Genomic DNA, 22,328 nt, shown 5'->3' with positions numbered 1-22,328 from the left:
ACCTTTCCCCTGATGCTTGCGTGTCAAAAACATTTCAATTATCAAAGAATTTTTATGGTCTTTTTAGATACCTAATACTAGCTACATCCATCGCAAGAACCTTTTGTACGCAGGTGAGTCAAGTTAAACATTTATGGATCTTAATGGCTTGTTAACTTTGCTTTACTGCTGCTGCTATCTATATATGTATCACCACACGAAGTAAAAATATGTATTCTGGTACGACTCAAAGCTGTTTGTTGCTGATATTTGGCAAGTCGTGAATGTGTGCTTGTTTGTTTAAATGTTATGAATAATGCGGGTGCGTACCCCATTTCCACCTAAATACGATTTCCACTGGCAGAAAACAAACAAAAAATTTGCTGACAAGAAAAAATCAACGATTGGAATGACTACGATGATAAAATATTTCAAGTTATTGGCGATAAAAAATCCATTAACAAATCAAATATCGTATGAGGCATGATACCGTTAAGATAAGCAACAAGCATAAATAATAAGCACTGGAGAAATGTAGCTATTTATTGCTAATTACTTTCTCAATTATGTCATTGTTAATGTCTTTATCACTTTGCCTTCTCATTTCGCCAACAACTGGGCTTGTCAAGGGTTCATCTTACTTATGACTGAGGGAAACAACATGTGTGCAGATAGTTAAAAAATATATAAAATTGAATAGACAAAAGTCCAACCAGGACACAATACTGACCATGCATACCTATAGTTTGGGCGAAAGTTGGAATGAACTCACTTCTCGTCTCTAATGGCAAAATGACCTGTAAACCATAATGGGCGTCTCGCTTTATACGACAATTTCGACACAAACGCCCAAGCCATCAAGGAAATTGTGAAATTGAAACGGAGAACCGTATCGTTGCTTTGTTTGGTACTGTTTGGAACTCTCTGGTTTCTCTCCTTCTCGTTATCGCAAAATTCTCGATGAAGAAATGGCAACACAAACAATAGTTAGCATAACTCGTAGCACTTTAAAAATTCTCGCACGACATTAAGAAATAACCACAAGAGCGACAATCCCATTTAAATTCCTGCCCGTCATCAAACCTAATAAATGTATGTGGTGTTATCGTTTATCTCAAAAATGAAGTAACGACCAAACCGTAAATTCCACTTGTGCTGGGCTGCATCGAGTAATTAAAGGAAGGGAAAACAAATCAAGCTGAACTTTGCTCAAAATAAGGCAATTCTTTACTCATGTGGAATGGAATGAGAAAGGAGGGGGAAACTGTATACGAACTTATATACGCACACTCTATTATTGCATTATACGTGCATTACCAGTGCTCCAATAGCTCCATAAGTATAGCCATTCTCTAAAACTTGATGAAATGAGTCGAGATCAGGAGGAAAGGGTGCCGTCTATTTGAGAGCGTGCATATATAAACTCAAAAGTCGGGTCCTTTTAAACCCGATGTCAAGCTAATTGAAAGCATTTGGTTCGTATGTGTATTTAGCCGAGGAAATAAATAAACTCGACTGCCTTCCACTCATGCTGCTGCACGGGGCTATATGCGTAATAATACTAAATATTTAAGTGTTAAGAAGTAGCACTTAAGTGAAGAAATGAATTATACTTTAGACATTCAGGATCAGTATATGTACTTTAGAACTTTATATTGCTCACGTAGTTCACCTTTGTTGCACAGCGTCCATGTGCACATGCTACGGCGCAGGGTGAATAATGAGAAGGATAAAAAGATACGTGATGACATTTCCAAACATTGCAAGATTTATGTATCTAGTCTCAGAGCACTAATTAGCAGGAGGTAGGGACAAGAAAGATATATTGAGAATATAAATATTAAGTCGGAGAAAGTACGTATTGCAAAAATAACCCCTCGTGTAGGCTTAAACAGAAACCTGCGCAAACGATGTTATCTGTATGCATGGACCTATTTAGTACACAGATCTCACAAAATATCTATTTAGTTTTATCCCAAACGAGTTAAGCGAATCGAATAAATGGTGGAATTTTCCACTTGTAACGGAAAAATCTTAATGTTCTTCTCACTCTTATTATGAACGAGTGACCTGGCATGGTTGCCTATTACTAAGTAAATATTACAACGCTGTAATTGTAATACGGGTGAAAACTATGCAGAAAACTACATCATCATTCACCACGAATGACATTTAAGAAACGATCTACACTCATTTATTTTTCCTGTTTGAAATTAAATCCTCCTCTCCGCTCTTCCCCACCTAAGAGCTAGACTTGATTATAAAAAGTGGGGAAGAAGGAGTAATTTTGTTGTAAACTTAAACAAAAAAGGAAAACTTTTCAAATCAAAATCAAAAGTTTACAGTTTTGAGGAGGGAAGTATTTCCCACTTTCCCACGCCATTTTCTCTGCTCAATTTATCATAATTTCTTCCAGGCTCGTAGACAAAATCTTTTAAATGGGACACCAATACATGTGAAAAGCAAAACCACTTATTGCATTACAAAGCAGCATTAAGACAACAGCACGTTCACTGTCCATGTAATGAATCATGTCGGTTATGCATGTACATGGTGCACTCTGGCTTTGTTGTTGTGTTTATCTCTGAATTTTCAGTTATTTTGCAGCCATTGCCCTCAGAAACATAATAAAATAATGAAAAAGTGTAATTTGATTTTGATTGCTGTTATCTATTGTGCCAAATGCATAAATTTAAATAGGAAAGAGACCCAAAGCAACCCAACAACAAAAGATAATGGAATCTTCTAGTGCTCCTTGCTCCTTCTTCTTCTGATGTAATTCGAACCAAAGACATGAAAATGAAATGTGATGCTTTTACTCTCCCCTATATTTCATCCCGGCCCACTTTTTTCTTAAAATCCAAATTGAGCCGAGAGAGAAAAAGAGAGAAATAGAGATACAACGAGGGAAACCTTTCCTTCTGGAGAGAAAGTTGAGCTGGAGGAAAAAGAAAGCAGTATTATGTTTTGTTATTGAGGAAATAATAAGGGCTGCGGGTGTTTGGGAAAATGAGGACTGTTCGTTGACACAAATGATCGATGGTTCCCAGCAACTCGAACCAAAAGTGATTAAGAGGAACTTGTCATAATACGAATTAAGCAGTCCTTCACTTCCACGGATATAAGCTACGAACTGCTCGTACTGCCCGCTGACAATGTGCAATAGGAAATGAAATCGTTTATTTTATTGTTGTTTATGAATTTACCTGTGCTGCTGAGTGTTTGTGTCGTACACACATTATTACAACATTAGCGGGTTGTGTGTCTACCTAAATCTCCTCCATTTCACAATGGGTGGACTACATAAAATAATGCAATCTTGTCATTTATGATACGCGATACATCTGTAAAAGTGTGTCCTAATGGCCAAAAGATCCGTTACTAACGGAGCATAATGAGATGATGTATTTCTTTATTCTCGTTTGCTCGTTCCACTCTGAAATTAATACAGGTTGCAAATCCTATAAAAGAAATACCGCAGGCTTCAGAATATTACAACATACATACACTTTTTGCCCGATCTGCTCTCTGCCTCTTTTCTCTCGTTCGCCTGTATGTACTTGGAACATGATGCACACAGAGAGAAGTCTTATTATAAATTGATTGTACCACGAACAAAAGCATCTATCCAAAGGAAAAGTCTTTGTTGTACTCCCATTGTACGAGAGATACGCAAGAATTTAATAAAATGTTTTCCCTTTAGATGTGGAGTAAAATGAATGGGATTAAAGTTGGCTTTTACGAAACGTTTCCAAATCAAAACTCAGAATTGAATATTTTCAATTAAATCGTGTCCCAAAAGCTTTGTAGTAGTTTTGTTGGAACGGTGCATGAGTATAATTACTGGACGAGAGAGCTGGGCTGCTGTTGACATTTGAAATGCACTTATTCGCATTCACCCCCGCACGCAAAGCACACTCCTCCTCGCCCCCAACAACAACCGACCTGCATCTCGTTAATGATTTAAATGGTTGGGGCACGGAGAAAGAAGAACAACTTCGATTAGATTCGATTCAGTCAGCCAAGTGACTGCATTTTGTCCTGTTTCGTCCTTTTGTGATACAATAGAATTCATAGGACTCGTCGTACATGCAGGCAGGCAGCAGCAGCAGCAGTGTCACTTTACTCCTGACATGACTTTCCACGCGTAATAATCATAACTGATGAGGAGTGAAAGCGGGTGAAAGCTCGCTGTTATCGCCCCACAATAATTCATCCCAAGCCATATACGCATGTATGATACATGATGGGATATTTTCTTTTTAAAGAAGTTGATGTCAATTGAGTTGAGATGAGAGGAGGGTTGGTTGATGAGAAAATGGATGGAAGTCCGGCTTTTACTCTCGCTCTCCTCTTCTGACAATGTTATTTGTTGAGTTGAGCTGAAGCAGATCAGCAGACCATCAAAAGGCGAGTCAAGTCAAGTCAAAGTGTTCCTTCATATCACATCTTCTCCCCATTTTCCTTCTACTTCATTCATTCAAAAGGATATGACGTCCGTCTGTGGGTGTCTGTACGTACGTATGTACGTATGTGGATGAGGCAGAGAGGAATAGTAGACGCTGTAACAGGGAGAGAACTGACCGATCTAATATATATGAATTTTTTGAGACCAAGAAGAAGAGGATAAAGTCAAACTTACCAAACCATTTATCTCCTTGAAGGTTGTGTAGAGAGTCAGACGAAGAAGACTTCTGACCAAAGAGACAGAGCGAGATAGAGACGACTGGACCAGGCTTTTACTACATGTAATATTAATCAACCAACCAGCCAACCTGGATATAAATATATATATCTCTCACACGTATGTATATGTCATGACTTGAGAGATAGACTCGCGACCACCACAATAATAGTCTGTCTCTAACTTAACTTTCTCGGCTAAACTAGTAGCGGCCGAAGACGGATAAAAGTTGTTTGGCGGATGATGAGGGTGTTCCATGAAATTGCGAGATACTTCTTAAATAACAAATCATTTGAAGGAATCTTCCCCTCAGTAATTTCTGGAATGGTGGTGTGCTCGCTGGACAAAACCAAAAACCACCCGTTCCTACATACGTACGTACGTACGCTCGTACTCGCCTGTTCATATTGAAGAAGAAGATATCCGAGGAATTTCTCTCCGTGCATTCCGATTTCCTTCCTTCCCACTCTTCTTGTTCTTTTTGGTTGCATAGCTTTCCAAGAAAAGAGTCAAGGAGAAAAGTTTTTAGCTGGATTGCCATCTGCCTGCCTAGCCGATGTATGTATATAGCTTCGTTGGAGTAGATTGGAGTAAGTGGTTGCTTGGCTGCTACTTCGGCAGTAGTTCAGGGATGAGTGATCAAAAAGCATATGAATTTTATGGTCTGATGGAGTCTTTTACTTATCGAGAAGAGAGTTCTGCTCCTCATCCTTCTCATCCTCCTACTCTGATCCCAGTGACCATCGACCATTAGTCTCTTTCAAAAAATATTGGAGATCATTTAATAAAAACATGATAATGCAGTGAAAGAGAGAAAGAAGTTCATTTGCCAACCTATGCTATTCTGCTCTCTTTGCACACACACAATGCCTCGTGTCCTCGTGGAAGATCCTGAATCCCGGTCGACTTTGTTGAAAGGACGACGTGAAAGAGAACAGAGAGAAAGAGGATGAAATTAACATCAGAAAGTCACCTTCGTCATCTCTTCCAAACGAGGTAAATTGTCCTTGGCGGAGGAAATACATTTTTCAATATTATCTCCTTCACAAAGAAAAATGTATGGTAAAAGTATTTCTAGGTGAATCCTTTGCCATTGATGACGAGGAAGGGACTATACTTGGGCGTCTTACTCCTTAAGCTGTGTGACATCTAAACTACAAATCTTGCTGGGGTTTTGCCACAAATCTACAAATTTTGCTGATTCCAATTCATGATTCCAAAACAGATAAAACATTTTCCAATCTCCCCCTTTTCACACACATTACATTCGGCATACGCGTTACTCAACATAAAATAAGATGTGCAATGTATGTATGTGTACCTAGCCAAGAAATACCTCCACATGGTACGTATGTACATATGTGTGTATGCATATACTGCTCAGCTCAGCAGAAGTGCTCCTATGCGACTCCTGCGTAGGCATGGGGAAGGAGAGCTTTGTAATTCTGAATATTTCAAAAGGCATGCAGAGAATAAAAAGAATGGGTGAGGAAGATCAGCCATAGGAGACGGGCGAAGAAGAAGAAGAAAGGAGCAGTTCAAGTCCTTCGAGCTTCGTTCAACTCGAGAAGAGAAATGAGCTTTGGAATAAGATTCGAAACGCAAAATAGATCATTCGCCCAAAAATAAGACAGACAAATATTTTATGAGATCTCTCTTCAAAATCTACTCCTTCAAACCTGCCTACACCTTCTCCTCGACTATCACCACGACTCCTCGCAAAGATCAGAGAGCAAAATACCAATCCTACTTTGTGTGCATTCATTGCATAGCAAACTACACTAAACTATGCAACACACAGAACAGTACGGACGTCAGTTATACTTTTGTAGATTTAGCAGATAGTGAACAACTCATGTCTGAATTGTGTGCGCTGCTAGGACGTGGATGATGACGATGATTATCTATTCGGAGTGAGAAATCCAAATGTAAACGGGACGAACAGTTCGCAGATCGACATATCAACACACGAGATGAGGAGGATTGATATACGTACATAAGTATATAATAATCTCTCCACACGAGTGTGAGCTCTAGATCGGTGGAAAAATTTCTTTAGTGCATTTCCTTGTTGTCGAGCTTTCCAAATCTGTAAAATGCATTTTTGAGGGACGCCATTAGACGACTGTGTATGTATTTATCCTAATCCTAAAGAGCATATCGGGTAAAAAATTCGTCCCTAAATCTCGAAACCTAAATGTATGCAGCTCTATTTAGCCCGAGTCAGTGGTATGATACCTTTTCACAATCGACTTTCACTTACTATTTCCTACTGAGACTGGCCTTTGCCCGAATTATGCATTCATGAACACATATATGTAGTTTGCATATTATATGTGTGCCAAGTTTCAAGTTGGTCAGAAAAGTGTTACATGAGACCAGGTACGGACAACAACGGACGCATGGACAGATAGACGGAAACTTTCACTCGGGCTTTCACTTCAATACCAAATCTGAAAAATAATTTTAAAATGTCATCTTATCATGAGATTATACGCACTGAAGATAATTAAAAACGACAAGAAAAACGGTGTCAAGGGCATATCTAAATATAATGCCGAGTTACTTTTTCTGACGTGATTTCCAGCTGAGATTGAAGGAGTACCACTAAAAAATTTACCAAACAACTTGTCATTCTTTTGTCTTTGTAACCTTGTCTCAACGAGGGAAAGAGTTGAAAAGTGAAAGCCATATAAGAGAGTGCACTACGCTGCAATTACGTACGCCTCCGAATCTCACTTTTCACCTACCGGACCGATTCTCAGCAGATCTTTTTCCCCATCATCATTGTTGAATCAAGTACTTTACTTTTGTTATTATGTGAGTCGTGTCACTCTGTCTGCGAAGACCACCAGCCACTCAGATCATGTATACATACGAATACGCGCATACAGTATGACTACGGAGGCTCGAGCGAAAATAATGTGAACCATAACGTTGTGTGCCGAGAAATAAAGCAAACTGGAAGCAACTTTTCTTGTGTAATGTAATTCAATTGATAAGTCACAGTAAGAAATAATGCGATGTTGGATAGGAAATCCCAATTGCACTCTCCACTTTCCATCCGACATCACCATCACCATCAACTTTCACCATTTCATCCGCTCCATATATACGTCGCCGTCCTATCGTCCATATTATTCTGTGCATTATACGGGTGGGGCGGGTGGATAGAGTTGAGTGAGATGTTGTAAGTTGAACTATAACACTACTTATGTATGTTCTAGGAGGAGGAGTGCTCGTACTAATGTTTGTGCCTTTGCTGCTTCTACTGGTTGGTACAAAATGCAACGGCAATATTGCGATTACCACCTCCATCAAACTCCATCAAACTCCATCCTGACAAAAGCAAAGTTTTCCTATTCTGAGACTTTTGACTCTCTCTCTCTCTCCCGTATTTACTTATTTATAAGTGGCAACCGGACCAAAGTTATGGGATGGAATAAAAAGATGAGATGGAAGAGCATTCATGCTCAAAGTACCAAAAACGAACCACCTGAGCTTCCTTCACCCGGCTTCCCGTTATCTGCACATACTTTTTCCAAATTTCAAATTATTTAGTGCAATGTCGAGATTTAACAGATTCACTGTGAGCCTTCCTTCATGAGACGTCTTATTTTGGAGCTCCTTAAATAAATCTTAATCGGAAATCGTGTTGGGAGCTGATTTTATATGTGTATCTAGATATGTGCATTATTTATATGCGTAGCTAGTGCTTCTTACGTGGATTTACACACACACACACAGGAAATTGCAATTTGTGTCTGAAAATGAACAGGAGAAAATTAATGATGTTTTGCGATAAAACTAAATCCCATTTCCGTCATACATATTAAATCTTTTTCGTGAGGAAGGTAGTCCATTAATTCACTTTGTTGCTTTTAAGACTTTTACTCTCTGACATTAGCCACTTATTCAAAAGCAATGTTTTTTCTTGTGGTGGCAGGGAAAGTGCACACCCACACCAACAAAGTTGTTTGTTCTTCCCTAAAAATCGAATTCCTTATAATTCCGTTAATATTTATGTAAATATTTATATTTATTTATTTAAATATTTATTTATTTATAACTCGAAGCTATGTATGTGACTCGTCCGGGCTGATCCTTTCTCTGAATGAAAGGTGAAAGCAAGGGCTAAAAGCAAAAGGAAAGCTGTGAGCATTCTTGTGTCGCCGTACAACACAATCAAATCAAGAGTGGATTGATGTAGATTGTGAATTTGTAGATGTTGTAAATAAACCAAGAGTTCCTTTTATTGCAGCCTTGTAAATCCCACTTCCTCCTCCGCCCTTGTTTGCTGTCGTTCTGTTGATGGCTCTTGTCCCCCAGGCTTAGACCGTCGACGACCGACCGGCCGACCTCTTCCCTGCCTCGCCTTCTCTCTCCCATCATCAGAGGCACAATAATAACAACCGACAAAAGTTGTCACACATACTTATTTATATCTATCTCAGAATTTAGCTTAAAATTCATGTCGTGCATTCCTCCTCTCGTAAGTCGTATGTATGCCCTCATACAAATGCCGACACTGCCGACTTGGCTTAGAAAGAGTAACAAATTGCACATGAAAATTGCATAGAAAAATTGTGTCGCGTCAACTCCAATGATATTTATCATCTGGTGCCAATGGAATCCGGTACACAAAATGGGGGCGTCGTCGTGTCATGTGATTCTTGTGTAGTGTAAAACTAGACTGAAACTCTCGTGAAAGTATGTTGATGAATTATATTGTACGTCTCTTGTTCCCCTTCCTCTACTGTGTACGTACTATGCACATACATGAATGGTTCAATCTATATCCGTCGCATTATTTGTAATTTTGCATTGAAGGGACCGAATTTGCTTATGTATTTGCTTTCACTTTGCACATGTCGCAAACAAAAACTCCAAAGCATTTTTTTTCTTTGAGGTGAAGCTAAAAAATATACACGCTTTTCTTGTATTCGTTGTAGGACCGATCAAGGAGACGGAAACAAGTGGTAAGTAATATTTTGGGCCTTATATAAGATGCAAAGTTTTTTTAATCAAGGAGAAGAGATGCATGGATGACAGTTACAATGAAATGAAACAGACTTTGTCCAATTTCCAACGAGTACACACAAAACTCGATACTTTCTTTGCAGAGAATTTGAAATTCTTCTCATTTTCGTATACATACCACAACCAACTTTTTTGTAATTTCCTAAAAGTCACAGAAATAGTTGCCCATCTATAGACATTAGTTAGTTGTTGGGTTGGGTTTGTTGGTTTTGTTGGTTTGATCTTTCGTAAGTATTTACAGAGTCTCAAGTTGCCTCATTATTATTATGGCATTCCAATTTCGTATCTGTACAAAAATTCTTGCGAACCTTGAAACATCTCGTAATCAATTTCATTGGGAAGATAGACTGGGACTGACTTTTATGTCGTTGAATATGCGTACATACATACACACAAACATACATATTCGGTGGACGATAACAGCGAGAGGGGCAGTAAACATACCACAATTACAAGCAATTAAAGGAAATCCCCTTCGGCCTCATAAATTTTATGAGCAGAATAAACCCACGCTGCACCACACCATGTCCCACCGTAGTTGGTGGTAATACCAATAAGAACAAATTGACCCCACTTGTCCTCTAATGGAATTCTTACCAATAATACTACAAATAGTTTTTCACTAACCAACCTCAAAAAAGTTTTGCATTTCCTTGCACCACCACAATTCCGCAAAATAATCCCATCGACTTACTTTTACTCCTACATCTTGATTACGAGAATGGAACACTCCTACATATCCTACCATGACCATGCAATTGGCACAATAAGCGCAATATTTTATTGGCATATCTGGGCTCAATTTCTACCAAAAACTTTTTCATGCATGCATCCGACTCTCCAAACTCTTACTTCTAAATAACAAACCGAATCGGTTCCATTTTTTGGTACAAGGTATTTAATGACATATTTTTATATTGCAGCAGCGGGTAGCAAAATGATGATGACGGTGGGGACATTTTTCTACACGAATCTCCTCATCGCATGGGCAATCTTCAGATGGACATAGCAATTAATCAATTTCGACTAATTATCGCTGTTACTAAATTATATTATACTACCTACAAACCAATTATGTAATCACATTGTCTTGCAGGTTACAAAGTAAATTACCAACTAGGGCTAATTTAATGGAATGATACTAGAAAGAGAGACATGAGGAGGTACTATTATGCATATGTACTGTGTAATAACCTGTTACAAGTAGTTAAACAAATAACCCCTTCGTGTGTGTCACCACAAATTTTTGACCGTCAATGTTCATTTATACATACACAAGGATTATTTCTTTCGCTTTCATGCCCAATAATAATGCTACACACAGGTATGAAGAGGGACTGATGAATAATTGAAGTATAGCCAAATTTTTTAACTTTTGCGAGATTTTAAGGTTCTAAACAGACCCCAAAACAGTAAAACAGGAATTAGGCTTTCTTAAAAATTTGTATGTCTAAAAGAACTAAAGAAACACTGATGTGGTCGGTATGTAAGAAGAACTTTATTGCGTCGTCGTCGGCGAGATTTGCTAAATTTGTGTCTCCTCTACTCCTCTTACGAATTGTAAAACGCATACAAAAGAAACAACGTTAATTACCATTACATACATAATAATTATGATTATACCAACTTCTACTTAAACACGAGCTTTATAAAATTTTATTAAAAGTGTAAGATATCAACCTACTACTGATTAATTCAATAACTAAAAACCCCAAACCAACATTTAAGGCAATTTATAAGTCATTGATAAAAGTCAGTCGGGATGTCAGAGAGTACCGTATACATTTTAGTATTTTAAGCAATTTGTGTTATAAATACCGATAATAGAGAAGAAGTAGATTATTATGAGAAACTTGTACCGAAAATATTTTATGATGTCCATTAATCCATTGTTAAATCTTTGCATATTAATTATTAATTATGCCGTCTCTCATCATCACCTCCACCACAACCACTTACATCAGACTATACATAATATTTGTTTAAAGCTCTTGTATTGTGAGACTTTTTCTCTCTCTGCACTTTCTCCGTCTATACAAATTATTAACTAAGTTAATCACCATTATTAATTATTTTTAATTGTTATGAATATGTTACTGATTTTTGAACCTCTAGTCTCAAACCCCGTCTACCGACAGTACCGACCGTATTTATATAGAGATAAATGGGGAGTAGTTACATAAGTTGCACTCAACTTTTAGAGCAAATTGTTGCAGAATATAATTTGGAGTTGTATTAATTAATTAATTTTATAGTTACAAATGAGTCACTCGCGACACAGCAAACCAGCTTGAATTATTGTTTTCAACCAAAGAATGAATTTATTAATAAAGTATGAAAATAAATAATTTAAAAACCTATCAGTACAGCTTTGCTTAGCCCGAACCAGGTTTAGTAAACCCATGTTTCTCAGTAGTTTTCTATAAAATTATGTGCCACTATTTTACACTAATTTTTGCATTAACTTGCATCAATCTTTCGTACTACTAGGCTCCAAATTCTAAAAATATTTACTATCCATTGCCCTTGACTACTTCCCAGTGGGGGTCGCCTCTACAGCCCATATGGTTAATTTGTGTTCATATTTAACTTCGTATTATTTCATGAGAAAGCAGTAAGGATCTCTGGTCCAAATTTCAGCTTTCTATGTTAATTTCTAAAAATCGGTATGGGTCACCCCATAGGGTCGCTCTAGATAAAAATTTTACCAATTTCATGTCATATTCTTCCATCAGGACCCATAAGCAACCTCTCCACCAAATTTCAGCTTTCTACGACAATTTTGAAATTTTGGTGCATAATACCCCACCCACTCCGATGACCCCCACCGGTCCAAAACTTTTCTGATTGAACCCATCTTCGAACTCGGTCGTTGCATTGCCCAGATACATGTATGTACCAAATTTGGTCCAAATCGGTCAACTCGTTCGAGAGTTATCGAAAGACAGACGGACGGACGGACAGACGGACGGACGGACATGACGATTACATAAGCCCTGGTTCGGGCTAAAAACTGTAAAAACGACTTATGATTATTCAGATTATTCGATATCAAGCATGATTATTTCCCTACACTCGAGATGCCAAGTGTTGATATTCACCATTTGCATACTTGCATGAAACACAATTTAGTACTTTGCTAAAACATTACATAATTGCCAAAATGACTCCTCAATGACCGGTTTGCGAAAAGTGAAAGCAGTCTCATCTCAAACTAGCGGTGAGTTGAGAGGGAGCATAGAGAATGCGGGCGGACAGATTCAATCTGCCTTCTTTGTTGGTAAATAAATTGCATTTTTTTATAGCATAGTGTAAAAAATAAAAAGAAAGAACAAAGAATGTGTTTTGTTATTATTTGTTCAAATAATAATTTGGTATTTGACAAGTGAATTATAGGAAATTAAATAAACCCTAAATTTAATTATATTTGGGTTGATGTGGATAATAATGTGAAGAGAAGACTAGTATTAATTTCCTTTTGATACTAGAATTTTTCGCAACTGATCCTTAAAAGTAAGCATCAGTATATAATAGTGGAACATTTTCTGAATTCTGAAGTGTGTTTTAGTTTTTTCTTCGTTCCTCTTTCAAGTGTCACAGACTGAGTTAAGTAGTAATTATGATGGATGAACAAAGAGTGAATATCAGATGCCCAGAGGCATTATCAATTTCCTCCTCTGCCTCTGCCAGGAGCACGTATGGGCTTGTGGGAGGCTATGCTGGTCGAAATCCTCAGAGGGACCATGTCGTACGAAAGTATACGACCAGAGTTAAAATGTTGGGAACCTTTGCTGCGATGGTGCTCGTGATTGGAGGGGGTGCGGCTTATTTGGGTGCGACTCACAGTTCCACGGAGGTTGTCCATATTGGAAAAGCACGAGGTACTAAAGTAATTATTAGTGTTTTCCCATCAGCAATATTAACTCTATTAACCCCATTGATTACTTTACAGAGACGAGTGCAGAAAACGAAGAACATTCAAATATTTTTATTGTTCCATCAAAACCAAAGGAGAGTAGTCATTACTCAGAAGCGGCTGCACTACAAGCTTCCTCACATATTTTAAAACAGCCTAAGCCAGCTGTTCCAATGCAAGAGTCGATTGTCCAGTCTCAATTAAATGAGCCAATTAGTATCACTAAAAATCAGGCTGATCACGTGAACGGTAAAGATTCTGTGGAATCTGCGAAAGTAGTACTATCATCATCTGCAGCAAATGAGAAAGGTGAAAGTGAAATGCAAAGTGATGAGCCGTCATATAATAAACTAGCAAACTGTACCAACCATGTCAAGGTAATTATGAATGCTTTACAATTAACGACGTCTTGTCTAATATTTTGTATACCTTTAAAACACAGAGGGGCCCAAAGAATGAAGCGGCCGTTCCAGAAAAATATGTTCCACTTGAAATTAACCCTGTTGGCCTACTTCTTGAAATGTTAGAGTGTCCTACCTTTGACTATTTTCGCTGTGACTTTGATAATAAGAAAGGTCACGGTTTCAAAGCATTTGTTCATGTGCGATCTATGAATGACACAAAAATTGGTTATGGTGAGCGCACCCCTAATTTGGTGGGTTGTGTTATGGTAATACAATTGGGATCTATCTTTTTGCAGGACACAAGAAAATATCGGCAAGAAGGGATGCTGCTTATCGAGCTGCACTTGTGTTGTATCCAACAACGAGTAATAATGACTCTCCTCTCCCACCAATCAGTGCCCACATGATGCACGCACATTGTGAAAAAGTTTAAATCAACGAGTAAATAACTTAAATAAGTATTATATAAACATGGATCTACTATGCATAGTAATTAATACTTTAATCTGTACAGAATCTCGATTCTGTTGTATAACTACAACTACGTTGTTTGCTTGTTCTGACTTGATGTATCTCAGCTACTTATTTGCTATGTGCAACATGTGTTAATATTTTTCTACTTGTTTATAAGTTTGTAGAGTCACGTCGTATCATCTTCTCGTATGACGAATGATTTTTGCTGAGTAGTTATCATAGTTCTAAATTATGGTTCAGATAATATACTAAAAGTTATAATTTTGAAATATATCTAAAAATTATTTACATAAGAGTGCAATTCGTACTTGAAGACTTGCAATGGTCAATAAATAACTACAAAATCTAATCCAAACCCGTTCAATCAAACAACAATCCATAAAAATATTTACTTTTTCAATTCATCCCTCGACATGGAGGAGTTTTAAAGAATGCCTTATTTATCATCCGTTCGAATCGCATGTATAAACAATTTCTTATGTCGCCAATGCGCAATTCGGTGCTTAATTGCATATGAATTCGATCTGAGGATGAGACGGAGCGTGAGGTGAGACGCGAGAGGGGAAATCAAAGCCAGCAGCTCTTCAGCATTGTGGAGTATTTCACGCGCGTAGAGCTTCCACAATTATTATTTCAACTCGACTTCGCGAAATTAATCGGCGTCGTTTCGAAATATAAAACTCCTTTGAAAGGAATTTGGAAGTGAGCCGTGCAGAGGAACACTGGTCGGTTCAGTTGGCGACCGCTGCTTTTCTGGTGGTAAGCTAATTCACTCCTTGTCGAACCGCCACCTTTTGCATTGTCGGATTAGCGACCGGCGATAACATGTCGACGGCACATCACTACATTGTCACTGCTCATAAGCCTACTGCCGTAACGTCATGTGTGACAGGTTGGTTAACACATCTATTTGTTAATTTGCATACCATTTCACCATTACTTGTGGTAAAAACGTTTCACATTTTGTTGGAATATTTCAGGAAATTTTACATCACCGCTCGATATCAATCTTATTCTAGCAAAGAATACAAGGCTTGAATTATATCTTGTGACTCCTGAAGGGTTACGTCCTTTAAAAGAAATTGCGATTTATGGAAAAATCGCAATTCTTAAACTTTTTCGGCATGTGGTAAGGATTTTAATTTATTTCAGATTATATCCGATGGTTATGTATGTCAAAGTAACTTGTAATTCCCTTCGTTTAGGGCGCAGATAAGGATTTGCTGTTTGTTGTGACGGCGAGATACAATGCCATGATACTTGAGTGCCGGGGAGAGGGGGATAGTTTAGAAATTGTCACTGTAGCGCATGGAAATGTTGGGGACAGAATTGGGAAGCCTTCCGAGACTGGAATAATTGGAACAATTGGTATGCATATTAAAGCTGCTAAGCATTAGGGACTATGCAGAGAGCATTCGATTTGAGGGGGGAGGTCAAGGCCCCTTAAAAACTTGGGGGTGTGCCAAATGCAAATGGTAATATGTCTTTTGTTGTATAATCAGATCCAGAAGCTCGTGTGATTGGTTTAAAGTTATATGAAGGACTCTTCAAAATCATCCCGTTGGAAAAGGACAACTCGGAATTACGAGCTTACAATATCCGGTAATTTGAAAATTTTGACATTGACGAAGAGTAAATAATTTAGGGTTTATTTAATTGTCTTATTGCCCGGTTAGACTGGAAGAACCACAAATTCAAGATATTGAATTCCTCTACGGGTGCCCAAACCCTACCATTATTCTCATTTTTGAAGACGCAAGTGGCCGTCATGTTAAGGCCAGGGAGATATCACTCAAGGACAAGGACTTTGTGAAAGTACCGTGGAAGCAGGAAAATGTTGAGAGTCATTCATCAATGGTTATCCCAGTTCCTCAGCCATTGGGAGGAGTTATCGTCATTGGCCAAGAGTCAATTTTGTATCACAATGGGTCAACCTTTCTAGCTGTTGCTCCTGGGTGAGATTTTTTACTTAATCTAATTATTTACTTATTATTTTAATTATTACGTGTACATTTATTATGTGAGTTTACATCAGCTCAGAGCTCAAGTATACGGCTCATAAAATTAGTTTGAGGCGATGCTTTGTTGTTTTGGTCAGGCTTTAAATTCATATCAATACTTCAATTTTTAGAGCAATGAAACAGAGTACAATCATGTGTTACGCAAGGGTGGATCCAACTGGATCTCGGTATCTCCTGGGGGATTTAATTGGCCACCTCTTTATGTTATTTTTGGAGCGAGAGGAAAGACCTGATGGAATTACAATTGTTAAAGACATAAAATTTGAAGTATTGGGTGAGTGCCTTAGTTATTTCGACTAATCACGCACATATTTTACTAATTTTAACATTCGAAAATGATTTTTAAGGCGTAATAAGCACACCAGAATGCATAACATACTTGGATAATGGAGTGGTATTCATTGGATCTCGTTTGGGCGACTCACAGTTGATTCGACTAAACACTGAAGCTAACGACTCGGGAAGCTACGTATCTTTGATGGAAACTTTTACCAACCTTGCTCCGATGCAAGTTAAATAATATCATAAATATAGATAATTTTTTATAATAATGTAAAACTTTTCTCCCTAGTATGGATATGGTAGTTGTTGATATGGATAAGCAAGGGCAGGGTCAACTCATTACTTGCTCTGGTTAGTTGAGTATTTAAATTTCTACGACTTTTGTTTGTAATTTTTGTAAATATGTAAGTTTAAAATGCTTAACTGTATCTTGTTTTAAATTTGAAAGGGGCTTACAAGGAAGGTTCACTTCGGATAATCCGAAACGGAATTGGAATCCAAGAGCACGCCAGCCTTGACCTATCAGGCATTAAGGGTTTATGGGCACTTAAAGTCGGCGGAGAGGCTATATATGACAATATGCTGGTTGTCTCAGGCATTGGTGATACAAGGTATGTACTTTTCTACATTCATGCATATATACCCCATGAGTCTATGTGACTACGATTACGCTTAGTAATCAAGACCGTTTATAAATAATTATAAATTACAATATGCTACACTACTTTAGATTTTTGTACTTGTGTGGAGAAGAAGTTGAAGAAACAGAGCTGCCGGGATTTATTCAGGATAGCCAAACTCTTTGGAGTTCGAATGTTTGCCATAGTCAAATGGTGCAAGTTACAGTTAAGGCAGTTCGTCTTGTTGATTCATCATCAAAGATATTACTTTGGTAAGAATTTAATAAAAGCTTGAGATTAAACTTGGTAGTTAATTGTTTGATTCTAATGGTTATAGTGAATGGAAAACTCCTTCTGGGAAGGGAATTAGTGTCGTTGCTGGAAATAATTCACAAATTGTGTGTGCTGCTGGATCCGAACTGTACTATTTGGAAATTGAGAAGGGATCCTTTAGTCTTCAAGCGTATGCATTAATATGGTTATACATACATCAGCGAATTTTACATTTCTACATTAGTTATTTTACTCCATGTAGGGAGAAAATCATGGAAAACGAAGTAGCTTGTTTGGACATTACACCTTTGGGATCTGGAAAAGCACATTTTGTTGCAGCTGGCTTATGGACTGATGTTTCTGCTTTGATTCTAAGCGTACCTAGACTTGATGTCATTACCAAAGAACCTATGAAAGGAGGTGTGTTATAGTCATTTATGATGGTACCATGCCAAATATATTCCTTTACTATACCCTCTGTTTTTAGAGATAATTCCAAGATCAATTCTTTTGGCATCATTCGACGACAACTGCTATTTGATGTGTGCTCTTGGCGATGGATCGTTGTTTTATTTTACTCTAAATCCAGTCTCTGGGACTCTTTCCGATACCAAAAAAGTGACACTGGGAACTCAGCCTACCGTATTAAAGTTTTTCAAGAGTCAGTCTACTGCAAGCGTTTTTGCCTGTTCAGATCGCCCAACAGTAATTTATTGGTCAAACCACAAACTCGTCTTCTCTAATGTCAATCTCCGAGAAGTATCTCATATGTGCCCTTTAAATGCAATGGCATTTCCGGACAGTTTGGCGTTGGCAACGGATAATTCACTCACAATTGGAACAATTGATGAGATTCAGAAATTGCATATCCGAACTGTACCCTTGGGAGAAACTCCAAAACGTATTTCCTATCAAGAAACCTCTCAGGTATCATTCAGGATATTACAAATTATGGAATTGTTTGACTATTTTGATTAGTACTTGGTTTATTTATCGTTTTAGACTTTTGGCGTCATCACAATGCGCGTTGACATGATGGACACATCCGGTCTAACACCGACAAAACCAAGTGCTAGTACGCAGGCAGCGAGGTATGTTCACTGTACACTAAGTAGTATATTTTAAGCACTGACTTAACTTTCAAACAAACAGTAAGTTTAATTATGCCAATCTCAATATTACTAATTTAATTATAGTGTTAGCTGCTCGTCATCCGTTGGAACGCTCATTAGGCCGTCTACCTCTGGTCCATCTTCTGCATCTCTACCATCACAACCCTTGGAATACGGACAAGACGTCGAAGTTCATAATTTACTGATTGTTGATCAGCACACTTTTGAAGGTACAATTTGTACCCACCTCATATAACATCAAATAGGTAATAATGTTGACTTAAATTGTGTATTATTTTGCAGTTTTACACTCGCACCAATTTATGCAGAACGAATACGCCATGTGTATTGAGTCATGCAAGTTGGGAGAGGATCAAACTCCATATTACATTGTTGGAACAGCTTTTGTTGTTCCAGGTATGTATGTTTATTTACATTACTTTAATAAGTTATCATTAATCAACTAAAAAAAATTACATGCATACCTCTTCAATTTTCTATATCGACCAGACGAAACTGAGCCAAAAGCTGGACGAATTGTAATATTTCAATACGCCGATGGAAAACTTCAACAAATTGCAGAAAAAGAAGTTCGTGGCTCGTGCTATTGTCTTGCTGGATTTAACGGTAAAATCCTTGCTGGCATCAACAGCACCGTCAGACTATTCGAATGGACATCCGAGAAAGAGTTACGTGTGGAATGCTCGTACTTTAACTCCATATTGGCACTATATCTGAAATGCAAGGGAGACTTTATCCTTGTTGGGGATTTGATGCGTTCTATGACTTTACTGCAATATAAGAGTATGGAGGGTACCTTTGAGGAGGTAAGCCTTCAAAATTTATGAAAGTAGTTTTAACGACACAAAATAAGTTTTACTAAATTGTTTGACCTTTGGATTAATTGCAGATTGCTCGCGATTACAATCCAAATTGGATGACAGGTAAGGGAAATTTGATGAAAGATGTATTAAATTATAAACTGTATTACATTGCGTTTGTTTTTTGTATTACTTTAGCAATAGAAATTGTCGATGATGACACATTTTTGGGAACAGACAATGCATTCAACATGTTTGTTTGCACAAAAGATGGGTATATATTGCGTACAACGTTTTCTTTGAGAAACAATAAGTAATTAGTACGTATGATTAACTTACAGTGGTGCCGCAACGGACGAAGAGAGGTGTCAAATGCAAGATGCTGGAAGAATTTATCTTGGTGATATGGTGAATACAATTAGACATGGGTCACTGGTGCGGCAACATTTAGGAGATACCAGTGTACCAACAACTGGAAGCATCTTATTCGGCACATTAAGTGGTTCAGTTGGTTAGTAAAACTTGATTTAATATTTGATACCTATTAGCAAAAAGAGTTTATTAAAAAATATATTTTCAGGATTGATAACACAAATCCCGGGTACATTTTTCGAATTCCTTTTGGAACTGCAAGAAAGACTAACAAAAGTGATTAAACCAGTTGGAAAAGTTGATCACGCATATTGGAGGAGCTTCTACAATGACAGAAAGCAAGAGCCGAGTGAGGGTTTTATTGATGGAGACCTTATTGAAAGCTTCTTGGATCTTCCCCGTGATACAATGAGAGATGTTGTAAATGGTTTACAGGTATGTGACTGACAGCTTGCCAGTTTAACGTAACTCAAGGTGGAACTAACAAATTTGCAATATTAATTTTTCAGATTGATCCTCAAGGAACGGGTATGAAGCAACAAGCCCTGGTTGATGATATAATTAAGATTGTCGAAGATTTGACTAGAATTCATTAGGAAATACATTTTTTTATTCCAGAATTTTTGTATGAAGTATCGTTATGAATTCGTTATTCTATATTATATAGAAGCTAAAAAAGTTAATAATTCTTATTTCCTAAAAATAGTAGTTTACTTTCCATCCAAAACTTCTAGATGTATCATTAGCAATTATATTTCCTTCATATTGAAATAAACTGTCCATCCTTATTATTTGACGTTCAGTGAGTCAAAATCAGATTCGTTCTCTTTTTGAAATCGGACTAAATGATTAAGGTCTGGCGAAGAAATTATTTCCGTGTACAGCCTGTCCCAAGTCCATGGCTCATCGTGCTACAATGTTAATGAATTTGAAATGTGTTAACTAGTAATTAATTTGAATGACACTAAATACAGTTGGATACCTCCACTAATTCTTTCTCAGGAACAATAAATTTGCACTGAAAAACAACAATGTATTACTTATTTGAGTGAAATGATGTTCTATTTCAAGAAGACCACACACAGTCAACATAAGTATGTAATCATTGTCAATATTACCAGCTTGCGGAGATTAACACCATCGACCACAGATAAAGCCTTAGTTTGGGACAACTCGGCATCCAATTCGGTCAAGCTAGCTATTCGTTGCAGCTCATAACTATAAATTGACACAAAAATAGGGCTTTAGTTTAATTAATTATTTGTACAGTATATGTGGTGTTATTCATGATTACGAAGGGGCTGAAGCGACTGTCATGGTTAAGTCATCCTCCCTAACTTCGTCCAAATCTGGTATGTAAGCTTCAGAATCATCTATGAATTTCTCAACATAAATGTGATTACCACACATGAATTTGGGAAAACTAACTTGTGCATCATTTAAATATATGTATACCAAATTTGCGAAATGAGGTTCTTGGTCTGGAACTGGTCAGACCTTGTCGGACGACAGGTCTTGCTGACGGCTGTGCTATACCTCTAACCTATGAATACTTAAAATATGATATCCGTTGTGGTAAATATGTGGTTTTGACTTTTGGGTAATGGTCATACCGATCCCCGATCAGAATCTGCCATCATGCGCCCTGTCATGGGTCTCGTCCCAGTGAAGGTAAAGGCCGCAGACTCTGGTCGATAGGATGCTAGCGTTGTTACCTCTTCAGACAAACTATCCGATCTTAACCCCGCTCCTCCTGTAGGTGGTCGTCCAAGGCCAAATGCAGATGGAACTCTAGCCGTCGGAATCAGTGACCTGTACGCCGTTTCTGGTCGAAGTTGTTGCTATAAAATGTAATAAATAAATGCAAAATTATTGTTCAGAAGAAAGGTATGTGATCACTACTGATAGCAAGACTTGAGTTATCTTTCTACCGTACCTCTTCCAAGATACCTTGCGACATGGACTTTAAATTCTCCATAAATTTGTCATCCATTTTGTTTTCCATCCTTAGATGAAATTTTATATTTAGGCGCCGTCCATAAATTACGTAACGCTTGCTAGCATGGGCAAGATAGGATTTTTTCCCTATCCTGCTCATGTCAGCCAGCGTTACGTAATTTATGGACGGCGCCTTATACAATCTGTGTACACTGATATTTTCAGCTAGTAGAAAGCAAATAATTTATTCGAAATAGGGAATCGCACTTTTGTTCTTTGGTCAAATCCAGGTTTCCATGCAACCTGAGTCACATCAGAAAATTATCAAGAGGCAAATGAGAAATTCTTAGATTGCCCGAGAAGGCGATGGTTCGTTCGATTCTTAAAATCTC

At 37.7% G+C, this 22,328-nt stretch overlaps 4 protein-coding genes across 6 annotated transcripts in view; 3 read left to right on the top strand and 1 right to left on the bottom strand.

The window, feature by feature from the left end:
- LOC110844259 overlaps positions 1–12,063 on the top strand; it is a 63,505-nt gene extending 51,442 nt beyond the window's left edge. The window contains exons 11-13 of the mRNA XM_022090417.2: positions 68–113; positions 9,616–9,642; positions 10,627–12,063. Of these exons, the coding sequence (XP_021946109.1) occupies positions 68–113; positions 9,616–9,642; positions 10,627–10,712 (159 nt within the window). The 3' untranslated portion in view covers positions 10,713–12,063. The remainder of the gene's footprint in view (positions 1–67; positions 114–9,615; positions 9,643–10,626) is intronic.
- A 938-nt stretch (positions 12,064–13,001) lies between these two features.
- On the top strand, positions 13,002–14,849 carry LOC110844036. The gene is made up of 4 exons (XM_022090131.2): positions 13,002–13,584; positions 13,656–13,996; positions 14,062–14,254; positions 14,320–14,849. The coding sequence occupies exons 1-4, from the start codon at positions 13,323–13,325 to the stop codon at positions 14,454–14,456; spliced, it is 933 nt and encodes a 310-aa protein (XP_021945823.1). The 5' UTR covers positions 13,002–13,322; the 3' UTR covers positions 14,457–14,849.
- Positions 14,850–15,070: 221 nt separating this feature from the next.
- On the top strand, positions 15,071–20,794 carry LOC110844766 (DNA damage-binding protein 1). The gene is made up of 22 exons (XM_022091049.2): positions 15,071–15,389; positions 15,478–15,626; positions 15,703–15,865; positions 16,000–16,099; positions 16,174–16,452; positions 16,629–16,792; positions 16,866–17,025; positions 17,090–17,151; positions 17,249–17,411; positions 17,531–17,692; positions 17,758–17,883; positions 17,956–18,113; positions 18,181–18,620; positions 18,696–18,784; positions 18,890–19,035; positions 19,109–19,222; positions 19,316–19,632; positions 19,716–19,749; positions 19,825–19,900; positions 19,968–20,137; positions 20,207–20,433; positions 20,508–20,794. The coding sequence occupies exons 1-22, from the start codon at positions 15,323–15,325 to the stop codon at positions 20,592–20,594; spliced, it is 3,453 nt and encodes a 1,150-aa protein (XP_021946741.1). The 5' UTR covers positions 15,071–15,322; the 3' UTR covers positions 20,595–20,794.
- LOC110844769 (intraflagellar transport protein 43 homolog) lies at positions 20,587–22,280 on the bottom strand. 3 transcript variants are annotated; one of them, XM_022091056.2, is made up of 8 exons: positions 22,148–22,280; positions 21,935–22,004; positions 21,612–21,839; positions 21,454–21,541; positions 21,293–21,371; positions 21,117–21,216; positions 20,981–21,016; positions 20,587–20,909 (listed from the first exon to the last, which is right to left on the bottom strand). In XM_022091056.2, exons 2-8 carry the CDS (start codon positions 22,001–22,003, stop codon positions 20,787–20,789), a joined length of 723 nt encoding a protein of 240 aa, XP_021946748.1. In that variant the 5' UTR covers position 22,004; positions 22,148–22,280; the 3' UTR covers positions 20,587–20,786. The 3 variants fall into 3 exon arrangements, with proteins under 3 accessions (XP_021946748.1, XP_021946749.1, XP_035703839.1); XM_022091057.2 differs by having other exon boundaries at positions 22,137–22,278; XM_035847946.1 differs by lacking the exon at positions 22,148–22,280 and having other exon boundaries at positions 21,935–22,080.
- Positions 22,281–22,328: the final 48 nt, after the last annotated feature.

The sequence above is a fragment of the Folsomia candida genome, unplaced genomic scaffold, assembly GCF_002217175.1.
Source record: "Folsomia candida strain VU population unplaced genomic scaffold, ASM221717v1 Fcan01_Sc002, whole genome shotgun sequence".
NCBI classification, from domain to species: domain Eukaryota; kingdom Metazoa; phylum Arthropoda; class Collembola; order Entomobryomorpha; family Isotomidae; genus Folsomia; species Folsomia candida.
This window is presented reverse-complemented; position numbering and strand designations above follow the sequence as displayed.

Excerpts from the sequence above, each read along its gene's own strand:
- LOC110844769 (XM_022091056.2), bottom strand. The coding sequence starts at position 22,003 with ATGGAAAACAAAATGGATGACAAATTTATGGAGAATTTAAAGTCCATG. Across the intron at positions 21,542-21,611 it reads CAGATTCTGATCGGGGATCG|GTTAGAGGTATAGCACAGCC; the intron begins GTATGACCATTA and ends AAGTATTCATAG. Across the intron at positions 21,217-21,292 it reads ACAGTCGCTTCAGCCCCTTC|TTATGAGCTGCAACGAATAG; the intron begins GTAATCATGAAT and ends GTCAATTTATAG.
- LOC110844766 (XM_022091049.2), top strand. The coding sequence starts at position 15,323 with ATGTCGACGGCACATCACTACATTGTCACTGCTCATAAGCCTACTGCC. Across the intron at positions 15,866-15,999 it reads TGGAATAATTGGAACAATTG|ATCCAGAAGCTCGTGTGATT; the intron begins GTATGCATATTA and ends TTGTATAATCAG. Across the intron at positions 18,785-18,889 it reads GCTAGTACGCAGGCAGCGAG|TGTTAGCTGCTCGTCATCCG; the intron begins GTATGTTCACTG and ends ATTTAATTATAG.
- LOC110844036 (XM_022090131.2), top strand. The coding sequence starts at position 13,323 with ATGATGGATGAACAAAGAGTGAATATCAGATGCCCAGAGGCATTATCA. Across the intron at positions 13,997-14,061 it reads ACTGTACCAACCATGTCAAG|AGGGGCCCAAAGAATGAAGC; the intron begins GTAATTATGAAT and ends TTTAAAACACAG. Across the intron at positions 14,255-14,319 it reads TGACACAAAAATTGGTTATG|GACACAAGAAAATATCGGCA; the intron begins GTGAGCGCACCC and ends ATCTTTTTGCAG.